At 47.2% G+C, this 26,197-nt stretch overlaps 1 protein-coding gene across 1 annotated transcript in view; it reads right to left on the bottom strand.

Moving 5' to 3' along the window:
- Window positions 1–4,308: 4,308 nt before the first annotated feature.
- LOC142246091 (phospholipase A2-like) overlaps window positions 4,309–26,197 on the bottom strand; it is a 53,867-nt gene continuing 31,978 nt past the window's right edge. The window contains exons 3-4 of the mRNA XM_075319110.1: window positions 16,467–16,573; window positions 4,309–5,177 (exon numbers count right to left, since the gene is read on the bottom strand). Coding sequence (XP_075175225.1) covers window positions 5,023–5,177; window positions 16,467–16,573 — 262 coding nt within the window. The 3' untranslated portion in view covers window positions 4,309–5,022. The remainder of the gene's footprint in view (window positions 5,178–16,466; window positions 16,574–26,197) is intronic.

The following is a 26,197-nucleotide window of genomic DNA, read 5'->3' as shown; positions in this document are numbered from 1 at the left end:
GCCCCACCCACTCCCCGCTGATGCTGCTTCCGGCCGAGCGGAGGGGCGTAGATCAGCGCCCGTGACACCTCGCCCACCTCCTTAACACGCTCATAACGAGCGGCGGACGGCAGGAACTGTTTGCTGCGGACGATTCTGCAGGTAATAAGGAGGTGAGCATATGTTTTTTTTTATTTTAAAATAATGACACGTTTTTCTCCGTCGCGTGTCACACGGGACCGCATCCACACTACATCCGTGTGGTACGGGTGCGGGCCGTGTAACACCCGTGATGCCAGAGGATACGTGGACATGTCAGCGTGAGAAACTCACGGACATGTATTGGACACACAAAAATACTTACATGTGTCCAATACATTAGGAAAACATTGTTCCACATGTGTACGTGTCTCCGGTACGTGAAAAAAACTGTCAAACACGTACCGGAGGCACGTGAGTGTGGCACAGGCCTTAGGCAAACCAAAAAAAATTTCACCCAACAAAGAGCATTTAGCTTGTTCTTCGGGTGATCGGCAGTTTCTGTGTAGACTGCATGATTATTGAACTACAATTATTCCTAGGAACGCTCACTCTTGATAATTGTGCGATGTTAATGCCCCTAAACTCTTGGTAGTCATGCTTAAAAAAAAAAAAGTGAAAGTTGCAGCCAATCAATAGTCTCCGTCACATCACAATATAAAGTGAATCAATCAGCGCCATTGGTGCTGAATTGGGAGATATGTATCCATTTTTTTATTTTATTTTCCGTAAAATAAATTAAAGGGGTATTCCCATCTCCAAGATCCTATCCCAATACGTGGTAGGTATAATAATATTATTATTAATAATAATAATTAACAAATACTTCCAATTAGAAGTGTAGAATAGTTGTCTTGATTCAGTATGTCGCTTACCTCATGTTCAGGGCATTACAGGACCTTAGATGTCTATGGTTAGGACCAGGGCCGGCTCCAGGTTTTTGTGGGCCCTGGGCGAAAGAGTCTCAGTGGGCTCCATCCACACATAGACATGCACAGATACATACACATACAGGTATACGTACACATACTTATTTAAAGAGAAATTCACAAAAACACATAAATAGACATAAATCTAGACACAGTCATATACACTGACATACATAGATACACATCATACATGCACACACACACACACACACACACACACACAATATTTTTATATATTTATCCTGTATAAATATTTCTAATATTGGGAAGCCGGCAACAGCCTCACTCACCTCCCGGCTTGTCTAACAGACATGGCCGCACATAGAGCACACTAACACTGCTGTATATACATCACAAGAGAGGCTGGGGACAAACACATTACTAGGGGAATATATATTACTGAGGAAAGGGGTATACAGCAATGGGGGGCATACAGCTCTAGAGGAGGGCAGTGACTGAGGTGGGGGGGACAAACAGCTGTGAGGTGGGGGGTGACATGCAGCTCTGGGGGTATACAGCTCTGGGGTGGGGGGGGACATACAGCTCTGAGGGGGTATACAGCACCTGGGTGGAGGAAACATACAGCCCTGAGGGGGTATACAGCACCTGGGTGGAGGGGACATACAACTCTGGGGGTATAGTAGTTTGCAGCCCCCATATTGTGTTATAAAGCCCCCATTGTCCTTCATATAGTATTATGTAGCCCCCATATGCACTATGCAGCCCCCATATAACATTAAGCAGCCCCCATATAGCACAATGCAGACCTAGATAGCATTAGGCACCTTCATGTAGTATACAGCCCACATATAGCACAATGCAGACACATATAGCATTAGGCACCTTCATGTAGTATATAGCCCACTTATAGCACAATGCAGACCCAGATAGCAATAGGCACCCTCATGTAGTATACAGCCCACATATAGCACAATGCAGACACATATAGCATTAGGCACCCTCATGTAGTATACAGCCCCTAAATACCACAGTGCAGAGCCAGATAGCATTAAGCACCCTCATGTAGTGCAGAGCTCCTATATAGTACATTGCAGAGTCAGATAGCATTAGGCACCCTCATGTAGTATACAGCCCCTATATACCACAGTGCAGAGCCAGATAGCATTAGGCACCCTCATATAGTGCACAGTGCAGAGCCAGATAGCATTAGGTATCCTCATGTAGTACACAGACCTATATAGTACAGTGCAGACCCAGACAGCACAGTGCAGAGCCAGATAGCATTAGGCACCCTCATGTAGCATACAGCTTGTATATAGCACAGCCTGTATACAGCACAGTGCAGAGCCAGATAGCAATAGGCACCCTCATGTAGCATACAGCTTGTATATAGGCTATATACAAGCTGTATGCTACATGAGGGTGCCTATTGCTATCTGGCTCTGCACTGTGCTATATACAGGCTGTGCTATATAACATAGCACAGCCTGTATACAGCACAGTGCAGAGCCAGATAGCAGTAGGCACCCTCATGTAGAATACAGTGATTAATACTCAGTGGCGTAACTAGAGTTTGATGGGCCCTGGTGCAAAATTTGGACCGGGGCCCCCCTCCACGTACACCGACACTTAGGGTACGGGATAATGACGCTGACACTTGGCTCTTACCCTCAGCACCCAGGTTTCCCATGATCTGAAATCCCTCTATCAGTACCCAGCTTTCCCATGTTCTGATATCCATCTTGTCCTCAGCACCCAGCTTCCCCATGCTCTGCTATACATCTTTCCCTCAGCACCTAGCTTTCCCATATCAGAGCATGGGAAAGCTGGGTGCTGAGAGATGTACAGCAGAGCATGGGAAAGCTGGGTGCTTAGGGAAAGAGCCTTTTTCCCTCAGGACAAAACATTTCCATCCCATACTTGTATCTTTGTCCCCCCTTGTATATAGATCTCCAAATACTATAATGGCCCCCACATAGCCTTCCGTATAATATAAAGGGTCCCACATAACCCTTGATATATTAGAATGCACCCCCATAGTTCTCCATGTATTACAATGCATTTCCCCAAAGTTCTCCATGTATTATAATTCACCCCATAGTCCTCCATATATTATACTGCACCATATAGGCCTCCAGTTTTATAACGCACACCCATAGTCCATGTATAAGGTAGCCTCCATATTCCTCCATCTATTATAATGTAGCCCCCATAGTCCTATATGTATTATAATGTAGCGCCATAAATCATAATATTGTATTATGCAGCCCCATACTCCTCCATGTATAATGCACCCCTATATTCCATGTATAAGGTGTCCTTCATTTTGTATTATGCAGCCCCATACTCCTCCATGTATAATGCACCCCTAGTCCATGTATAAGGTGTCCTTCATGTTTATTATGTAGTCCCATAGACCTCCATGTATCATGCAGCCAGCACCCCCAGGCCTCCATGTGTCATGCAGCCAGCAAAATAAAAAAACAAGTACCTCTCTTCTCCTTCCGACCCCTGCGACCGCGGTAGTTACTCCCCTGCCCCCATATCTCACACACCCTGCTCCCCATACAGCCTGCACCCCCCAGATCACACACTACACCCCCATATCTCACACACCCTGCTCCCCATACAGCCTACACCCCCCAGATCACACACTACACCACCATATCTCACACACCCTGCTCCCCATACAGCCTGCACCCCCCAGATCACACACACTACACCCCCATATGTCACACACCCTGCTCCCCATACAGCCTTCACCCCCATATCATACACACTACACCCCCACATCTCACACAGCTTGCACCCCTCAGATCACACACACTACACCCCCATATCTCACACACCCTGCCCACATCTCACCCTGCCTGTACCCCAACTTACCCATCTCAAACACTCTGCACCCCTTCACATCCTTCTGTCACAGTCTGCAGCCCTCATATGCCCCTCACCCTGCAGCCCCCATTCCCCTCATGTCCCCTCTTTTCTTATTACCAGTCATGTGTCCAAATCTCCGTCAGGATTCAGTATCTCTTGCTTTCTGCCGGCATCCTGTGTCTCCTCCCACACACTCACATGGGCATGACATCATCGCAGGTCCTGCAGGATGGCTTATTCCGTCTTCTGTGCAGGTCAGGAGCACTCCTGCTCTGCTGCAGCTCAGAAACGGCTGGTGGCCTCTCCAGGTCAGGGGCCCCTCTACTGACACTGGGCTCCCCTGACTCACAGGCCGGCCCCCTCACGGTCGCATTGTCTGCCACTACACAGCGGCACTACACATAGGGGCCCGGCAGCCGGCTCTGCAGAGCGGCTGCCGGGCCCCTATGTGTACTAGTGCCGCTGTGTAGTGGCCGGCCTGTGAGTCAGGGGAGCCCAGTGTCAGTAGAGGGGCGGCTCACTTCTCCTCGTTCCCCCGCTGATCCGGTCTCCTCGGCGCATCGTCCATTGCTGTCGCTTGCTCTGACCTCTCAGCAGGCGCGCAATGATGATGTCACCGCGGTCCTCTGCAGAGCTGTCAGAACGCCGATAGTCACAGAGAGGAGAATGATAAGAGAGAGAGCGCGCCGCTCACTCTCTCATCATTGCTCTCAATTGTATCGGCACCTGCGATGCCGATGCACTTGAATGCGCGGTCCTCCGGGGGGGGGGGGGCTGTGACAGCGCGGCCACCGGGCCCCCCTGAGTAGCGGTGCGCCACTCCTGCCACCGCGAGTGGGCCCCCCCGGCAGCTCAGGGCCCCGGCATTTGACCGGGTTTGCCGGGTGCTGGCGCCGGCCCTGGTTAGGACCATGAGCAACAAACTGACTACATGGATACCTAAGCTCCTGCAATGACCTGCACATAAGGTAACAGACATGGCTATATCAGGAGAACTATACTATATTTCTAATTGGAGGTATTTGCTAATATTATTTTGAATACGCCGACCACATATTGGAATAGGATCTTGAAGTTGGGAATACCTTTTTAAGTAATTAAAAAGGGACTGTCCTGTAGTGGAGAATTTAGAGTCCAATCACCCATGACAGTTATTGATCCACATTTTCTTCAGGTATGAATGATTTTTGGGGAATATGACAGATTTCTGTAGAGGTCTTCTTTTATTCTTGTATCAGTCATCGTAGGACTTGCATTGGGGATTTTCCTTCTCGCAGTAGAAATTAGGAAACAAGGCATTCTTTTTGTTATAAGGTGCTTTCTGCAGGCATTCGGCTAATTCTTTGTCACATTTGCACTGTTTTTTTTGGCACTTATCTCTTGTGTAAGCTGAAAAACAAAACAGGTATTCAGCACAGTAGTAATAAATCTGCAGAATCTGTGGTTTTCCAAGACAGCATATTTTCTTATTTTTGCCAATATTTCTACTTCCCTGCTCATCCAGTTTTTAGCGTATTACAAGATCACACACTTACTGTCAACCACTAAGGAATATTAGGCATTTTGATAGAATAATCCAAAAGAACCCCAATTTCACATACTTGTGCTCTCCTTTATTAATTAAATTTCTTCCAGTATTGCCCAAATATCAGTAGTTAATTATCCACGTGTTTCGGATGTCACAAGATCACGACTAAGGGGTACTTTGCACTTGCGATTTAGCATTTCACATCGCTAACGAGATTGCTAGCGATGTCGCAGCGTGCAAAGTACCCCTTAGAATGCTGTGACATCTGAAACGCGTGGATATTTACTGACATTTGGGCAATACCGTTACTGGAAGAATTTTACTGAATAAAGGGGAGCACAAGTGTGTAAATCTGGAGTTGTTTTGGATTATTGTACATATCCCGGCTGGAGCGTCTACATTCTCCAAACTGACACCAATAGTGAGATTGACTTTTTTTCCTCTGTTGTACTTTGCTGGCAGCACAACTAAGAGAAAGGGTCAGTAGAAATTATGGGAAATTTGGAGCTGTAATATATAGGAGATACAGTTGCCGCTGGAAAAATGTTACATAAAAGTTGTACCAAGCATTGATGATGTGGTCCTCTGCTCCCATAGCATATTCAAGAACATCCATTCTAGCTTCCAGACAATGGGATGACATTTTTTTGGGGATCCAGGACTTAGTTGACCAATGCGCTTTGCCAGGGCCTGTCTATGGTTAGCTAAATACAGCAAATGTTGACCAATGTGAAACCAGGGAGATATTAATTTATGGTAATAATGGTTGGACACTGTATGGGACTACTGATTAAGCACTCACTTAAGGTATAAACTATTTACAGGCAGTATCAATTTCCTATTCACACTGAATGTTGCAGTTATTCTAGCACTATTTGTGAGTCAAGCCCTATATGAGAGTATAAACTGTACACTAAATTAAAAAACTAATCCAGCATTATATGTGATGGGAATGATGGGTAACTAAAGCAGGGGCACCTAGTCTGGTCCTCAGACTAAGGACCCTGCACTGTCCCTTATCCCAAAAGGTATGCCCTGTGGTGGAGAGGTCTGGACTGCCAGCGTGACCCTAATAGGTGCTTTACACGCTGCGACATCACTAACGATATATCGTCAGGGTCACGGTGTTTGTGACGCACATCCGGCGTCGTTAGCGACATCGCAGCGTGTGACAGCTAGGAGCGACAATCAACGATCGCAAAAACGTTAAAGATTGTTGACACGTTGCTCCTTTTCATAATGTCATTGGTGGTGCATACCGCTGGTTGTTCGTCGTTCTTGTGGCACCACACATCGCTATGTGTGACACTGCAGGAACGACGAACATCTCCTTACCTGCGTCCACCGGCAATGCGGAAGGAAGGAGGTGGGCGGCATGTTGCGGCCGCTTATCTCCGCCCCGCCACTTGTATTGGGCGTCTGCTTAGTGACGCCGCTGTGACGCCGAACGAACCGCCCCCTTAGTAAGAAGGCGGTTCGCCGGCAAGAGCGACGTCGCTAGGCAGGTAAGTGCATGTGATGGGACCTAACGAAGTTGTGCACCACGGGCAGCGATTTGCCCGTGTCGCACAACTGACAGGGGCGGGTATGCTCTCTTGCGACATCGCTAGCGATGTCCCATCGTGTAAAGTACCCTTTACACCTGTCCAAACCTTGATCTAACACCCCTGGGGAGGGCTGGGACTGAAGTAACAAACACCAAAAATAACACATACAGGAGATAACTCAAACACATACACACTGCAAGCAGACACAGGGGGAGATAATACATGCACAAGAAGAAATAAGATACAGGAAGGAATAAACTGACAACCGGAATATTTTTACACCACACACGATATCATACAACAGATCACCAGAAACTGGATCACACGCTAAGGCTAGAGTCACACTTGCTATTAACTCGCACGAGTGCAATGCGAGAAAATTTAGCATTGTACTCGGACCAATGTTAATCAATGAGGCAGCTCCGATCTGCCATTTTTTTCTCAGCTCAAATCGGACTGGGAAAAAAAAAATCGCAGCGATTTGTAGATTTTCTCGCGCAAGTCATTCCAATGCAAGTCTATGGGTGCGAGAAAAGAAACGGATGTCACACACACCATCCTAGTGACATGCGTTTTTCTACATACATTTATTGCATGTTGCAGAGAACACTGGAAATGAGTGAGGTCTGTCGATGTCGGTCAATCTCTTTATCTCTATCAGTTGGTCTCTCCCTCTTGGTCTCTATTTCTCTCTGTTGGTCTCTCCCACCCCCTCTCTCATACTCACCGATCCCCGATCACCAGCGCGGCGCTGCACAGCTGTCACAAAGCTCCGTCAGCTTTTCCTATTTTGAAATAGCCGTCCGCTCATTATCCCATCACATATTCACTGCTTTCCCCGCCCACGATTGGTTGCAGTCAGACACGCCCCCACACTGAGTGACAGCTGTCTTACTGCAACCAATCACAGCTGCCGGTGGGCGGGTCTATATTATGCAGTAAAATAAATAAATAATTTAAAAAAACGGCGTGCGCCCCCCCTCCCCAATTTTCATACCAGCCAGGGTAAAGCCATACGGCTGGAGGCTGGTATTGTCAGGATGGGGAGCCCCACATTATGGGGAGCCCCCACCCTAAAAATATCAGCCAGTAGCCGCCCGGAATTGCCGCATCCATTAGATGCGAGAGTCCCAGAACTGTACCCGGCTCATCCCGAATTGCCCTGGTGCGGTGGCAATCAAGGTAATAAGGAGTTAATGGCAGCCCATAGCTGCCACCAAGTCCTAGGTTAATCATAGCAGGCGTCTCCCCGAGATACCTTCCTTAATTAACCTGTAAGTTAAAGAAAATAAACACACACATTCAAAAATCCTTTATTTGGAGTAAATGACAAAAAAACAAACCACACCCTCTTTCACCACTTTATTAAAGTCCCCAAATACCCGTGCAGGTCCGACGTAATCCACACGAGGTCTCACGACGCTTTCAGCTCTGCTACATCGGAAGCTGACAGCGAGCGGCCACAGACCACGACCGCTCTCTGTGATCTCCCCTCAGCAACTGAAGTGAGTCTCGCTATAAGCGATTACGTCACTCAGATTACTCGTGGCCACAGATCTCAGGTGGAGGACTTCAGCTGTGGCCGCGGGTAACCTCAGTGACGGCACCGCTGATCGCTCAGATCACTTCAGTCACTCATGGCATTTGCGGTCACCGGTGAGACCTTCACCGGTGACAGAAAATCAGGCCGCGACACACAGACAGAGCCGCAGGATCACAATGAAGTCGGGTGAAGTTCATCCGAATTCATTCTGATCGTGCGGCTGTGTCTGCTGTCAGCGGGCATGTAGCAGAGCTGAATGGCAGATGACATAGCTGCTGAGAATAAAAACGGATCATATACGGATCGCACACGGATTGCACACGGACTACAATCTAGAGAAAAATCACAGTATGGCCTAAGCCACACGGCGAGAAAATCGGTGCGAGTGGAGTGCGATAAAACATCGCATTCCACTCGGACCAATTCTAGCCTGTGTGACAGCACACATGAGCGATTATTTTCTCAGCCCTAATCGGACCGAGAAAACAATCGCAGCATGCTGCGATTGTAATCCGAGACTCTTTCTCTCGCACCCATTCAAGTGAATGGGGCGAGAGAAAAATCGCACTGCACTCGCGGTACATCGGTGTACCGTGCGTGCAGAGCGAGAATGTCTATAGCCGGCTACACAGGCGAGAGGGAGAGAAATCCCTCCCTCCCCTCCTGAGTGCCGGCCCGCCCCCTGCAGCTGAGGTCTGCTCGCACGAACGGACCTCAGTTGCAAGGACACAAGCATGAGACTCGGCTCTGCTGTACTGCCAGCACGAGCCGAGTCTCATGCAAGGGGATCGCAGTAGTCCCCGTGTGGCCCCAGCCTATCACATTTCAGTTGCATTGCACACGGATTAACACCCGGACAGAGCTCATGCTACTTTCTAGCATGAGAATCGGTCCGATTTTCCAATCGCAAGTGTGACTCCATCCTAAAGACCGGAATCGCTAGAGCAACACTGGAGCTATAATCGTCAATGAGTAACCAGATCCAGCACCTTGGAAAGGCTGGAGGTGGCTGTGAGTGGTCATTAGCAACCTGAGCTCCAGCAGCAGTTCACAAGCCAGCAGGAATTAACTTCTGCTGGATTGATGAGCAACGAACAAGAAATAGCCGACACCCAACTCTGACTGAACAATTAAGAGGTTGCCTGTTAAACTTTGCAGCATGAACAGTGTCTGATGCTGCCATGACACCTAGCAAGTGCAGAACAGAATACCACATGACACTATATGGGACATCAAATAAACATTAAATAGCAGAAGTGAGAATGTATTCTGGTATTAATTGGGGGAGACCCATCACTACCTCTATCTGTGCACTCCGCACTAGACTGGTGAGTAACAGTAACTTTGCATCTCTTCATAATCCAGTTACCATGTAAAATCATACTTAATCAAAAGTTTAGTCGTGAGTGTATTTGTATTTTAATTTCTACTTTTAAAGTGTTGAATTACGTAGCCATAGTAGATGTGTTGTGAAACCTATTTACATCTTAACAAGAATAATATGCAAGGATGATAAAAGTAGACTATAGGGACCATAGTACCACATTTGTGGAAAACGACATGCTTTCCATCAAAATGAACTGTAATTACTATAAGTGGTTTCCCTTGCTGTGCACTAAGTGCCACTCACAAAGAACCATACGGAAGTGTTTTCTATAGACAGACCTAAACCCCTTTGGAGACTAAATTACTAGGGGAGTAATTACTAATGTGTAGTGAGCTCTCAAACCGAAACTGCCATGTGTTCACTTCACCAAGGTCACACTGAACCAAATGACCCTAAGACTATGTGATCACAGTGCGTTTTTCGCGGCGTTTTTCCACGTTTTTGTTCAGAAAACTGCATGACTTTGCTTCACCAGCAAAGTCTATGATTTTTCATTTTTGCTGTCTGCACACAGCGGGTTTTTTTTTAGCTGCGTTTTTGTGGTGCCCACAAAAACGCAGCATGTCAATTATTTTTGCGTTTTTCACTGCACTTTCCACCCATTGAGTTCAATGAGATGTTCAAAAACGCAATGAAAAACGCAAATTGCAAATATAGCTGCATTTTAGTGCCTTTCTATGACTAAAAATGCAGCTATAAACGCAAGGGGTGGGTAGTACAGTGACATGTACAGGAAGAGGATTCCTTGTGTTGGTAAACACAGAAGCGTGAATCCTCCCGATACCGCCACCGCTGCTTCCACCTCCCGCCCGGTGCCATGTCCGGACAGGAAGTGGAAGCAGCTACGAAATCAAAAGTGAACAGTAGAAAAAAAAAAAATCTCATACTCAACTGTCTGCAGACTCCGGGACACGTCCGATGGCTGCAGGACCTGCCGGTGATAAGCTAATGCGGCACCTGATGGCATCAGCTGATCATATAAGTCCAGCGGTGAGGCCGGCTTTTTACCGCCCGGCCGGCATAAGCTATCAGCTGATGCGGTGAGGTGACTTCATCAGCTGATTACGGCCGGGTCCTGCAGCGATCAGACAGGAGTCTGCACAGAAGTGGGTAGTTTTTTTTGGAGTCACTAATTGTGTTGTGTTTTATTTCTAATAAAAATATTTTTCTGTGTGTTGTGGTTTCTTTTTATCTTTACTAGAAATTCATGGTGGCCATGTCATACAGCTAGCCCTAACCCCATTATTACCCAGCGAGCCACCTGGCATCAGGGCAGCTGGAAGAGTTGGCTACAACGCCAGAAGATGGCGCTTCTATGAAAGCGCCATTTTCTGGGGCGGCTGCGGACTGCAATTTTCAGCGGGGGTGCCCAGAAAGCTTGGGCACCCTGTACTGCGGATTCCAATCCCCAGCTGCCTAGTTGTACCTGGCTGGACTCAAAAATTGGGCGAAGCCCACGTCATTTTTTTAAATTATTTCATGAAATTATTAAAAAAAAAAAAGGCTCCCCTATATTTTTGGTTCCCAGCCAGGTACAAATAGGTAGCTGGGTATTGGGGGCAGCCCGTACCTGCTTGCTCTACCTGGCTAGCATACAAAAATATGGCAGCGCTCACGTCATTTTTTTGGGGGGCAAAAAACTCCTGCCTACAGTCCGGGATGGAGGATGCTGAGCCTTGTAGTTCTGCAACTGCTGTCTGTTCTCCTGCATACACTAGTGGATGGAGTATGCTGAGCCTTGTAGTTCTGCTCCCTCTGCCTCTCCCTCCAGCATACAGTCCCGGATGGAGCATGCTGAGCCTAGTAGTTCTGCAGCTGCTATCTGCTCTCCTGCATACTCTAGTGGAGAATGAAGAACATATTGAAGAAGGAAATGACATCAGACCTTTTTTGTTTTTTTCAACAATCTTTAATGGCATTGTTCACTGATGAAAAAACGCATAAAAACGCAGTGAACGAAAAGGCAGCCCAAAACGCGGTAAAAACGCATGTTTTTTTTTGCGGTTTCTTGCCGCGGGTGCGTTTTTTGAGGCAAAAATGCACAAAAATGCAGCGTCAAAAAACGCAGCGTGCCCACATAGCCTTAGGCTGGTTTCAGACGTCCATGTTTAATCAGGTACCAGTCACACTCATGGTTATGGTTATACGTGTGTCACACGTGTGTCATACGTGTGACATCCGTGTGAAAGGTACCAGAGAAAACAAAACACGGTCTGTGAAATAAAAAGATGTTCCATATTTACCTGCTGTCTCCGGCTTTGCTGCCTCCCGCTCATGACCGCCGCTCATTATATTCATCGATTACTCACTGCACTCAGGGCCTGGAAGCTCTGGGGACAGCATCGCCGAGGACAGGCGAGTATTCTGCAAGCACAGTGACATCCAGGAGGTCATCGGAGTTCCCAATGAACTCTGATGACATCCTGATGATCCCCGCGCTACAGCTTCACGGGTTCATCAGAGTTCATTGGGAACTGTGAGGAGTCTCACACCTAATACACACACACAGCGATGCGGTCCCTCGCACTGAAGTCCCTGCAATGCTCCCGCTTCCAGCTCCTCACTGCAGTGAATATTCAGTGAGTATAATGAGCGGGGGTCAGCAGAGCTGGAGAGAGGTAAATATAGAAAATATTTTAATTAAAAAGACCAGTGTTTTCTCCGGTATGTGTCACACTGATGTCACACGGATCACATCAGTGTGTGATCCGTGTGACACCCGTGCTGCCGGAGAAAAACGGACATGTCTGAGTGTGGGGTCATGACTCATGAGAGGTTACATGGTCCATGTGAGTAATAGCAAATAATATCATGGGTATGTGTGGCATTCGTGTTAAAATCAGATGTCACACGTACCTGAAACACGGATGTCTTAAACCAGCCTTAAACGGGTTCAGTATAGCATTTATATAGTGTAAAGAAGGTTGTTTAACCTATTCCTATCAATGATGTAGTGCTACAGCTTACCACATGTGCAGCTGTATATAGCATGCTCAGGAGCTAAGCCTGCTCCACAAATAGATGGCTGCTGTGTTGCACAGCTAGCATCTGCCAATAATAGCCAGCAATCACAACAAGCTGTGACTGCTGCTATCAGTCTGTTAAGTGCCACTATCAATCACTGGCAGCAACATTTAAAACATGCGATTCTGTGCGGCATACATTCCAAGTGCCTGTGACCCCACTACAGTATGATCATAACAGCCTGGAGATTGGTTAAAGGGAACCTGTCAGGTGCAACATGCACCCAGAACCACGAGCAGTTCCCTGCATCTAGTAGCATACATAAAGAGATCTATAGAAAAGTATTTCTAAAGATCTTTTATAATATGCTAGTGAGGCCAGGGAGCAGTCGCAAGGACGTTAGTTCCCTTGGCTAGTTGGCCCCCTTAGCATGTAAGCACGCCTCTTTGGGCGTCCTAACATGCTAATGAATGCGCAGCATCAGAGGATGGTCGCGCTCACGTCTGCTGCTACCGCAGGTTTTCGGCTCAGTCCACAAGATGAGAACATTTCCGGACTTCTGGTCATGTGCACTACACCAGTTTGAAGCCAGGACGCATATACCTGGCTTCATAGTACGCATGACTGGAAGTCCGGGACTTCTAATCATGCGTCAGGTGCGGTGGCAGCAGAGAGCGATGAGATCGACCATGACGCTGCTCATTTATTAGCATGTTAACACACCTACAAAGGCGTGCTTAGATGCTAAGGGGGCTGACTAGCCAGGGGAACTAACGCTCGTGCGACTAGTCGTTGGCCTCATAGCATATGATAAAAGATCTTTAGAAATACTTTTTCTAAAGATCTCTTTATCTGTGCTACTAGATACAGGGACAATTAGGCAGGGATTAGCAATATGCACCCAGAACTGCTCGTGGTTCTGGGTGCATATTGCAACCAACAGGTTCCCTTTAAGGGTAAGGCCAGGTGCGCACGTTGCGTAAATACATGCAGTTACGCTGCGCTTTGTAGCGCAGCGTAACTGCATGCGTCCTGCGTCCCCTGCAAAGTCTATGGAGATTGTGCAGGGGCCGTGCGCACGTGGCGTTTTAGAGCGCAGCGCTTCGGCTTCTGCCGAAGCGCTGCGTTCTAAGAAGTGACATGTCACGTCTTCCGTGCGCTTTGCCGGCAGCTCCTGCTCTGTCTATGGGAGGAGCTGCAGGCAGAGCGCATGGAATCGGCTTTTTTTTTTTTCACTACGGACATTTCTGCAGCGATTTAAAGCGCACATGTGCTCTTAAGATCGCTGCAGAAATTTCTGCAGTGACTGTACGCAACGTGCGCACATAGCCTTAGAATGCACTTTGCTTTTTACCTGCTTTTTCAACTGCAGCATTTAATGCCAAAATGGATGTGTTCTGCTTTTCAAGCAAAGTCTATGGGAATTTGGTTTTCTAAACCGCACTATGCAGTTCAAACTGCAGCCTTTTTGTTGCAGAAATTTGGGCAAAAACTCTGCTTTGCAGTTCAAAACTCAAATGGCAAAAACAATTGACATGTCAATTTTTTTGCCATTTGCGTTTAGAACTGCAAAGCTGAGTTTTTGCACAAATTTCTGCAACAAAAAGACAGCATTTTGAACTGCATAGTGCGGTTTAGAAAACCAAATTCCCATAGACTTTGCTTGAAAAGCAGAACACATCCATTTTGGCATTAAATGCTGCAGTCGAAAAAGCAGGTAAAAAGCAAAGTGCGTTCTTACCCTAAGGCCCCTATGCCTGCCACGATGGTGCTTCTGTGAAGAACACCAACCTGTGGCTGGACTTCATAAGAGACCATAATAAAAATTAAAATATTGCAGCGTATAGTACATCGCATGTACAAGTCCCCCAGGAGGAGGGGGAAGAAAAAAAAAAAGTAACAGACAAAAGGTTAAAAAAGTAACAAGAATTTTAAGTATCCCTTTTTTTCTTTAGTTAAAAAGTAAGAAATGTAAAAATACAAAAAGCATATTTGCTACTGCCACCTCCGTAAACATGCAATCAAAAAAATGTTAAACTATAAAAAAATGTTTGGCTACCACACCACTCAAAGGATAATGAAAAGTGATGAAAACCTAAGCCTCAATTCATCAAAGCTATCACACGTAAAAGCTTTGAAAAGTCCCCAAAATTTAGGCATAACGCGAGGCTGTGCTAAATTTTTTTTACTTTTGGCGTTCTCATGCCATTTTGGCCCAGATCAAACAAAATAGGCGGAGCAGCAGCGGGATTGGGGCGTGTCAAATACTAATCATCAAATTAATGATAAACGGCAGCGTTTGCTATGACACAAATTTTACTCCATCTATGACTGGAGTAGGATTTGTAGCGAGGCCCAAGCCACTGATTCAAGAAGGGGCGTATGACACCATCACATGTCATCAAGACCGTGAACAACGCCAGTCTTTATGAATAGGATCTCCTGGATGCCTCACAAAATATCACCAATAAAATCTGTCTGATAGGCAACAAACAAGCTCTCAAACAGCTCCAGTAATAGAATACAGTTATGGGATTTGAAAAGTGGCATTATTAAACGGGTTATCCAACAAAATCAAGTTATCCACATGATGTGATGATAACTTAGTATTTGGTTGGGCCTGCATCAATTGGTAGAATGTACAAATTGAAAATTTTAATCCCAATTGGGGAACTTCATCAGAATTCAAAAATAAAACAGCCAATTGAATAAGCAACCACCACTCCTTCCTTCATTCTCTATAGGGCTGCTGATAAAAGCCAAACACAGCTCTCCTAAACCCCATTGGGAATGAATGGAGCACCAGTCAAGCAAGTCACTACTGCTCCATTCTAACGGGGATAAAAGTGCTCCATTCTAACGATTATTGCAGGTTAAACTTGTCAGACCCCCTAGTGATCAATAGAGGTCTACCTAGCCTATTGATAGTTTATAACTTACATTCACCAAATAACCCCTTTAAAAGTATTAAGCTCTTAAAAAAAAAAATGTTCTTACCTACATGGTGCAGCATAGGCCATTATTTAAGAATACTTTCAAGGCTCTTGCGCACATATGTTCTAGTTGTTGTGCCATTTCTGTATTGTCTACCATCTTGACTCGCTTATCCTTTATGACTTCCCTAATGGAAGCTGGATTTCCCACAATGCCTCTGGCTTTGCAGTGTGGTGGCCCTTCATTATTTTACTTCATTTTCTATGTATGATCATAGAATATCTGAAGGATGTAACAACCAAACACGGTGCGGCGGTCAAAGCTAGGCTATGATCGGGTGCTATGGGCAACAATGACTCATTCATTCAGACAATTTCATAAATCTCCCCCTATTTAACTGCATGGGGGTATACAAAGGGAGAAAGAGGGCGAGATACAAGTAAAGGTGAAGGGTCTGAGAGCTGGCGGGAGGAATATGATAGGTGAGTATGTTGTCCAGTAGAGAGCAGGAACTTAGAGACAGACATCTTGCATACACATTCGCGCACGTATTGGACTGATAGATAGTATATACTTGGCACCTGACCCTACTAGCCATGATCGGAGATGGCTGCCGTGTAACCATGCATCTGTTATCTGAGCGGAGTTCAGCCATTGCAGTTCTATTAACTGGTTAATCCTGAACCTCTACGGATCTAGTAACTGTAACTTGCAGATGGACTCTTGCTTGTTCCAAAGAAAGTTTACAATATGATTATTTCTTCCTTTCTCTTACCACATTTTATGGAGCGATTGACACATTTCCATTTATAGCTCTGGGTCTTAGGATGGCAACCAAGATGTTCGACATCGCCATAGCAACAATCGTGTTTAAAGCAGCACCTAGGAAAAAAAAAAAAAAGAGGCAAGATTATTCACAGTTACTTAGAAAAGTCACATAATGGCTGATGGTATTACTCTGGTTGCACTGATGAACGTAAAACAAAGGTGATCCGTGTACAGTGCCGAAGTTTGTATCTTGTATTTAAGGGACCGGGACTATTGCCTGAAGATGTGAAACTGAAATAATAATAGCAAAAACTCCAATTGGAAATGTAGTCTAGTTGTTCTGATATAGCCATGTCTCTTACCTCATGTGCAGGGCATTGCAGCTTAGGTATCCATGGTTACCACCATGCATATCACAGTTAATTAGTTGCTAGTTGTCATAACCATAGCCGGCTTTACCTATGTGCGAGTGGTGCGGTCGCACAGGGCGTCGGCAGGCAGACAGCAGAGGGGGGCGCCTAGGGAGCAGCTGTTTACTTTCATTTTGCTGCTCCGATGCACAGGCTCCTGCAGGGAGCGCCCCCCTTCTCTGTTCCCTGTGTCCAGTCTCCTCCCACTCTGCACAGTGTACAGCAGGGAGCGCCCCCCTCCGCTCTGCTACGGTCTGGTCCCTGTACAGCCTCCAGCAGGGAGCGCCCCTCCTCTGTGCCCTGTGTCTGGTCTCCTCCCGCTCTGCACAGGCTCCAGCAGGGTGTGCCCTCGCCTGCTTTCGGCTCTGTGTCCTCTCTCCTCCCGTCTTTACCAGAGAGAGGGGGAGGGACGGCAGCACTGCCGGAGATGCTGTTAACAAAGCCACACTGAAATCCTGGAGCCCAGGAAGTGACTGTATGTAAGTATAACATGCTGTGTGTCATCTGTAATGTATTATGTGCTGTCTGTATGTGTTATGTATAATATGTGTGTGTCCTGTATACTGTGCAATATCTAGCTGTGTCTATTTATTATCTGTCTGTCTATCTCTCTATCTATCTATCATATATCTCACTATCTATCTCTCTATCTATCCATGAATCTATCTCTCTATCTATCCCTCTATCTATCTCTCTTTCTATCTTTCTATTATCTATCTTTCTTTTTATTATCTATCTACAGTATCTCTCTATCTATCCCTCTATATCTCTCTCTTTCTATTATCTATCTAGATATCTTTCTATTATCTATCTATCCCTCTATCTCTCTCTCTCTCTATCTTTCTATTATCTATCTAGCTATCTTTCTATTATCTATCTATTGATCGGTCTGTCTGATATGTCTTTGTCTATCTATCATCTATCCATGGTCGGTCTGGCACACAGACACCAGTCAATGCCCCGGTGGGCTCTCCAACTGGACATAAAAGGGACCCGCCGGCAAGGACACCACTGGCATCAAAGATCCGGAGCTCCGGCCCAGAACTTATTGGTCGGAGCCCCGAATCTTCTGCAACTACCGCACTGAACTATGTCGGCGTCACCCCGATACAGTTCAATCCTGTGATAAAGCATGGAGCTCTGTTCTCTATCACTGCCTGTCTCCTAAGCCACAGACTGTGGCAGGCCTGTGTCTTAGGAGACCGTATATCCACAAGGGCAGTGCAGTGACATCATTGCATCACGCTGCCTCCGCAGGCCACCATAGAAGAGAAGATGGAGGCTGTGGTGCTGGGAATCAGGATTAGGTGAGTATAATTTTTTTTATGTCTATATGGGATCTGTGGGGGCTTCTGTTATATATAAGAAGCTATGTTGGGGCCCCTGCAGTGTATGGGAGCCTGTGTGAAGGCTCGTGCTGTGTATAGAAGGCTGTTTAAGGGCTCCTGTTCTGTGAAGAAGGCTGTGTGCGGGCTCCTGCACTGTATAGGATGATGTGTGAGGGCTCCTTCTCTGTGTAATAGGATGTGTGGGGGCTCCTGCTGTGTGCATGAGGCTGTTTGGGTTCTCCTGCTGTATGCAGAAGGCTGTGTGGGGGCTTCTGCTGTGTGCATGAGGCTGTTTGGGTTCTCCTGCTGTGCATAGGAGGCTGTGTGGGGGCTCCTGCAGGTATTTGCATATAGTTGTAGTGTAACTGTCTCTCTCCCTCTCCCTCTCTCTGTGTCCTTCTCTGTCTGTCTCCCTCTCTCTGTGTGTTTCTGTCTCTGTGTGTCTGTGCTTGTGTTTGTGTGTATCTCTGTGTCTGTGTGTCTCTGTCTCTGTGTATCTCTGTCTATGTGTGTCTCTGTGTCTGTCTTTATGTCTCTGTGTGTCTCTGTATGTCTCTGTCGCTGCATGTCTCTGTGTGTCTCTATCTTTGTGGGTCTCTGTGTGTGTCTGTCTCTTTGTCTGTCTGTCTCTGTGTGTGAATGTGTTTCTGTATGTGTTCGTGTCTCTGTATGTGTACCTCTGTGTGTCTCTGTGTGGGTGTCTATCTATGTCTGTATCTCTTTCTCTGTGTGTCTCCGTCTGTTTCTCTGTGCCTCTGTGTCTCTGTATCAGTCTTTTTGTGTCTATGTCTGTGTGTCTCTATATCAGTCTCTGTATTAGTCTGTCTCTGTATGTGTCTCTGTATCAGTCTCTGTGTGTCTGTGTTTCTGTGTGTGTGTGTGTCTCTGTATTAGTCTCTGTGTGTCTGTGTCTCTCTCTGTCTCTGTCTCTATATCAGTCTCTGTGATTGTATGTCTGTGTGTGTCTCTGTCTCTGTGTGTCTTTCTCTGTGTGTCTCTTTGTCAGTCTATGTGTGTCTCTGTCCCTGTGTGTTTCTCTGCATCAGTCTGTATGTGTGTGTCTCTTTGCGTCTCTGTTTCTGTCACTGTGTTTCTGTGTGTCTCTGTATCAGACTGTGTCACTGTGTGTCTCTGTATCAGTCTCTGTGTCTCTGTATTTCTGTCTCTGTGTGTCTCTGTCTCTATATCAGTCTCTCTGTGTCTCTGTCTCTATATCAGTCTCTGTGTGTATCTGTCTCAAACAAGTAAGTTTGCTGATAGTAATGCCAATGAATGCGAAGATAATGAATGCTTGTATAACTGCCAAACTGATCTTGTAATTTTTATTTTTTTTTCCACATTACCAAAGCTGGCTTAGGCTGCTTTCACACATCCGGTTTTGGCTGAGCGGCACAATACAGCGCTTTGCTGAAAAAACGCAACCGGTTTTTTTTGCCGCCGCTTGCGTTTTTTCCTTCATAGACTTGCATTAGCGCCGTATTGTGCCGCATGGCCTTGCATTCCGTCCGTTTTTTGCTGGATGCGGCATATTTAGCCCATGCGGCGGCCATATGGAACATTGCCTGGCACATTTTTTTGTGCGGCAAAAAAAAACGCATCGCGCTGCATCCAGCCGATACGGCGCGATTTCCAATGCATGCCTATGGACGCCGGATGCGGCGTCCTGCGGCAAAAACCGCATCCGGCCGCCGCATGCAGTTTTTTGCATTGCGCATGCTCAGTATCCAGCCGCAACCATCAAAAACCGGACGGGCCGCATGTAAAAACTTATGCAACGGATCTGGGTTTTTCGACGCATCCGATGCATAGGTTTTTGAGCCGGATTGAGCCGCACTGCAAAAACCGGATGTGTGAAAGCAGCCTTAACAGTAAAAGGGAATTTTTGCAGAGGAGTGCTACACAGAGGCTAGAAATGCAACATGCAGTAGAGATGACTTAGGGTAAATTCACACACTGCGTTTTTTTGACGCTGCGTTTTTGTGCATTTTTTGCCGCAAAAAACGCACAAAAACACACCTGAGGCAAAAAAAGCGTCCGAAAACACATGCGTTTTTGACTCGCCCACCCCAGGGCTATGGTACACCCGGTGCCGGGCTGGACTAGTCCGGGGGTCGTCAGTGGTGGCGGTGCCCGACTCCGTGGCCCTGGTGGGTGTCAATTAAATATGGCTAGGTGAATAAAGTTTGTGTTCGTGACACCACCTGTGGTATGCGGCTATTAAGCCGCCGCTGCTGTGTAAGGCCTCCGGGGTGATGATATGGCAGCAATGGTGGTACTGCTCCCCACAGGTGGAGCGGTGCCCCGGGGCACAGTTGGTGCTTGTGAGAGTCTATGGTGTAGTGGAAGTCTAAGCAGACGGAATAACAGAGGCAACTCCAAGGGTGCAGTTTCAAGTTGTTTACTCACACATCCTGGTATGCGCACACTGGTGCCCTCAGACGACTGGAACCCACTGTCAGGGACCTCCGCCGTTTCTGGGTGATTCCTGGAGTGAAAACCGGTAACCTTCTCTCTAAGGTGTCTCTGTCTTCAGCTGTCCTCCTAAGCCTAGCTCTTTTAGGATGAACCTGCTCGGCCTCCACTACAGCCTCCAGGCTGGGGGGTCACCTGTCGGTTGATTGTCCCCTTTCCAAAGGTTCTGCTGTGGGATGTGGCCCGGGGAGTTTACAACTTTCCCTGGGCCTCGGTTTTTACTGTTTGGAGATAATTTTGCACTCCTCCGGTTTCTAGGGACCGTCCCCTGTTGCAGCTTGATCCCTCCACCGATGTTCCTGTGGAACAGGCCACCACAGCTCTACAGCTATTCGTGGCCCTGGAATCCCTTCTTGTCTCTGCTTGGTGTCACCTGGACCCTCTGAGTCCCAGGATCTTCACCAGGAAGCGTCTCTTTCTCCTTCTTAGCTCCTGACTGACTAGAGCTGTCTTTCCTTCTCTCCTTCTCGTCTGCCTCCTGCAGACCTCCTCCTCCTTCCCCACTCTCTCTCAGACTACTCAACCTTGACCTTCCTTTCCTTGTCTGCTCTCTGATGGCTCCTCCCACCTCCCCAGTTGCTAAGCTGTACCCTATAGGAGCAGGGATGGGTCTTACGGCCCCTCCCAGCATGCAGCATGGGAGGGTTGCTGCCACTATCCCTGGTCCCAGTGTGTGCCTAACAATGGGTGTTGTGTAGATTTACCAGGGGACCGGTGTTCACTCCTTTCCTCACCCAGAATGGGGCATCACACCGCTGGATGGGGTGCAATGTCCTGTGGTGACGGAAGCCTCAGGGGCGCCACATTTTTACCGCGTTTTGCTGCGTTTTTCTTCATTGCGTTATGCGTTTTTTCCCAGGAAACAATGCCAATAAAGATTGGTGAAGAAAAAAAGAAAAAAAAAAGGTCTGATGTCATTTCCTTTTTCAATATGTTCTTCATTTCATTCTCCACTAGTGTATGCAGGAGAACAGACAGCTGCAGAACTACAAGGCTCATCATCCTCCATCCAGGACTGTATGCTGGAGGGAGAGGCAGGGGGAGCAGAACTACAAGGCTCAGCATACGCCATCCACTAGTGTATGCAGGAGAGCAGACAGCAGCTGCAGAACTACAAGGCTCAGCATCCTCCATCAAAGACTGTATGCTGGAGGGAGAGACAGGGGGAGCAGAACTACAAGGCTCAGCATACTCCATCCACTAGTGTATGCAGGAGATCAAACAGCAGCTGCAGATCTACAAGGCCCAGCATCCTCCATCCAGGACTGTATGCAGGAGTTTTTTGCCCAAAAAAATGACATGGGCCCGCGTGACACCATGCATTTTGGGCTTAGGGCCAGCTGATAATATACAGCTAGCCCTAACCCCATTATTACCCAGCGAGCCACCCGGCATCAGGGCAGCTGGAAGAGTTGGATACAGTGCCAGAAAAGCTTCTATGAAAGCGCCATTTTCTGGGGCGGCTGCAGACTGCAATTCGCAGCGGTGGTGCCCATAAAGCTTGGGCACCCTGTGCTGAAGATTCCAATCCCCAGCTGCCTAGTTAAACCTGGCTGGACACAAAAATTGGGCGAAGCCCACGTCATTTTTTTTTAATTATTTCATGAAATTCGTGAAATAATAAAAAAAAGGGCTTCCCTATATTTTTGGTTCCCAGCCGGGTACAAATAGGCAGCTGGGGGTTCGGGGCAGCCCGTACTTCCCTGCTGTACCTGGCTAGCATACAAAAATATGGCGAAGCCCACGTCATTTTTTTTTTGGGCAAAAAACTCCTGCATACAGTCCTGGATGGAGGATGCTGGGCCTTGTAGTTCTGCAGCTGCTGTCTGCTCTCCTGCATACACTAGTGGATGGAGTATGCTGAGCCTTGTAGTTCTGCTCCCCCTGTCTCTCCCTCCAGCATATAGTCCTGGATGGAGGATGCAGAGCCTTTTAGTTCTGCAACTGCTGTCTGCTATCCTGCATACATTAGTGGATGGAGTATGCTGAGCCTTGTAGTTCTGCTCCCCCTATCTCTCCCTCCAGCATACAGTCCTGGATGGAGGATGCAGAGCCTTGTAGTTCTGCAGCTGCTGTGTGCTCTCCTGCATACACTAGTGGATGGAGTATGCTGAGCCTTGCAGTTCTGCTCCCCCTGTCTCTCCCTCCAGCATATATTCCTGGATGGAGGATGCTCAGCCTTGTAGCTCTGCAGCTGTCTGTTCTCCTGCATACACTAGTGGCGAATGAAGAACATATTGAAGAAGGAAATGACATCCGACCTTTTTTTTTTGTCTTCTTTACCAATCTTTATTGGCATTGTTTCCTGAAAAAAACCCGCATAAAAATGCAGTGAACAAAAGCGCACCAAAACGCAGTAAAAACGCATGCATTTTTGACGCGTTATTTGCTGCGGGTGCGTTTTTGGCAGCAACAAATGCAGCGTCAAAAAACGCAGTGTGTGAACTTACCCTAACACAGGTTTCTATTAGACAGGAACATGTAGATAGAGGAGGAGTGTGTAAGCAACAAGCAATGCAGGAGTAAATATCAAAATAAATCAAATAGCAGTTGGCACGTTTCACAGTTATACACGACTGATCAAGTACATGCAATGACTGAAGGTTTTCACAAACAAATCTTCTTAACAATAATCCAAGCCCAGTCTATCAGTCAGAGGAGAGTAGTTGTTTACCTACTTTTGATCACAAAACAGGAAAACTTAAAAAGTTTTAATGTCTGTTAGTTCACTAGTTGGGGCGCAATACACTACAGTACAACAACAGTTGACTTTATTAATTAGCTATTCTGTCTCTCAGTAACGTACATCAAGGCAAGAAGTAACAGCTCTGCTCACATGGGTGCCGTTCCGGAACAAATGTCCTTTTCTCAGTCTATGGTTCTTGATGTCCAATATTCGGTGCTTGACCACTCAGAATTATCTTCTTCCAGTGACTGCATTTGGTGTTCAGTCTTTGGGTACTTCTGACGACGATATTCGGTCTTCTGGTCTCTTTGGCATGGTATTCAGTCTTCATTTCCCTTTGGGACGATATCCTGTATTTGGGTCCCTTTGGCAACGATATTTGGTTTGGCAACAGTTTGCAGGCTTCTGGTTCCTCTGGCAATGGTATGCAGTCTTCTGGGTCATCTGGGCTCAGTGCGCTGTTGATTTACCTGGAGACGAAATGGCGCTGCTCTGCTTCACATACGTCCGTTCCCTTGATGATCTTGGCGCCAACTCTGACTTTCCGTTGCCAGCCCAGCCTTTTATGTTTGGTAACTGTGCCACAGTTGTCATCTGACTCAGCGTCCCCTTCTAACTTTTTCCTTGAGGAAACACACTCCTTAAAGATTGGTTCCTGGCGATTTATCCTCCAGCAGATAGCGATGTTGGTGTACAAATTCCAGGGAGCACTGACTATGAATATCTTCTTCTGGCCACCCTCTTACAGGCATTAGGCTGGAGTTACACTAGTATATGGCATCCGATGTGACATGCTAATGACCCCCGGCTCAGGCTCTGTTGCGAGCGTGAGCAGAGTGTCATGCGACTGTGACCCGATCTTGCAATCGGGTCACAGCTGTGAAGCGGAGGGCGGGCGCTGCGGAGGACAGGGAGGGGGTTAATCCCCCTCCATCTCCTCCATTGTCAGCCTGTGCATATATCGCACTGCACTGGGATAACATCCAAGTGCAGTCCGATGTTTCTCTCGCACCCATTTAAGTGATACGGCTCTCGCAGAAAATCACAGCATGTTGCGACTTTTCTTGCATCCAGAATTTTGATGCGAGAAAAGCTGACCAACTACTCTCCTTCACTGACTAACATTGGTCAGAGTGCAATGAGAGATTTTCTCGCATTGCACTCGTCCGTTTTTTACGCTCGTGTGAGCGTGCCCTTATCCTGTGGTCACTGGTCAGGGGTGGGTTATGCTACTTAACAGCAGATTATCAGATGTAGCTCCTTTTGTAGACTGTGAACTAATTGTGAAATGACGACAGCATAGCTAGAAGGGGGAGCAGAGGTAGCACATGATAGGTAGGTGGTCATTTTACCGATTTTGCACTGGGACTCAGGAGCTTCAAGCTACACCATTCCTTAAGCCTGCTTTACATGTTACGATTTCGCATACGATATCGTGTGCGATTGTAATCGCCCCCATCGTATGTGCGGCACCATCAATTTGTTGAATGTGCCGCACAAACGATTAACCCCCGTCACACATACTTACCCGTCCATACGACCTCGATGTGGGTGGCGAACATCCACTTCCTGGAGTGGGAGGGATGTTAGGCGTCACATCGACGTCACGCGGCAGCCGGCCAATAGAAGCGGAGGGACGTAAACATCCCGCCCACCTCCTTCCTTCCGCATTGCTGGCCGGGAGCCGCAGGAGGCAGGTAAGATCTGTTCATCGTTCCCGGGGTGTCACACACTGCGATGTGTGCTACCCCAGGTACGATGAACAATCTGACGTTCAATTTTTAGGAATTGAACGACGTGCATGCGATGAACGCTTTAATGTTAAATCGCAATGACGTATCTGTCACACACTACAATGTACCTTACGATGCCGGATGTGCATCACTTACGATGTGACCCCGCCGACACATCGTAAGATATATTGTAGCGTGTAAAGTGGGCCTTAAGGATTATATATATTGTTGGCATGTTAGGTTATAGGTGGAATACAATGGACTTGTGTCTTATAACTTTAAAACTAAGAAACCTCTTTGTGCAAAATGATGTCACTGTTCAGAGCATGGTATCTAGTATGCCATGCGAATGCATGATGGCACAGGCTTGGTTAACTTTATTTGAGTGGTCATTTTATATGAATAAAGGTTTTTCCAGGTTTAATGTATGTGTGGTGTGTGAAGAGTTAATACCTGATGTTTCAGTCATGAGGAGATTGGTTTGAACCGGTTTATGCTGGTTTTGTGCGCCCGTTTTTCCTAACAGCTGATTGGTCAGCTGTTAGAAAAGTGCGGGAAATTTGTACAGTAAAGCAGCGGCTCTTCATCAGCTGGCTGTTCGAATTTTGAAGATCAAAGAAGAACAGCTGATGGAGAGCCTGCTATGGGAGCTGATGAAGAGGGCGAGCGAGGACGGCGGAGAAGCCTGGCTGAGACAATGCTTGGAGGCGTCTAAGCAGCCAGCAGAAGTTCCCGTTCCAGAAGCGGGGAATCGTGACGCCGCGGTTATCCAGCTTACCGATCCAGAGGAGATGGCAGCGCTGACAGCGGAGATACCGGAGAGAAGGCGGTCCCTGCGGCGCAGCATCCATCCAGTGGCTTCCAGACTGAGTGATGGAGGAGCGGAAGCCGGAGCGTCCTCGCCCATCCTGGCTGTGGAGGTGCGAACATTGTTCAGCGCCGGACAGAGCAGCCAGGAAGAGGAAGAACATGTCATCTAGTCGGCGTCACCGTAAAACCGCGGTGCCGGCCCAGGGATTTTAAAATCCGGGCGGCAGCAGGAGAGCACAGGAGAGGATCGTTCCAGAGGCCAGAAGAGCGACGGGGGCCCCCTGGTCTGAGTCCCCATC

Source organism: Anomaloglossus baeobatrachus, chromosome 7 (genome assembly GCF_048569485.1).
Source record: "Anomaloglossus baeobatrachus isolate aAnoBae1 chromosome 7, aAnoBae1.hap1, whole genome shotgun sequence".
NCBI lineage: Eukaryota > Metazoa > Chordata > Amphibia > Anura > Aromobatidae > Anomaloglossus > Anomaloglossus baeobatrachus.
Note: the sequence above shows the minus strand (reverse complement) of the source record. Positions and strands in the feature narration are given on the sequence as shown.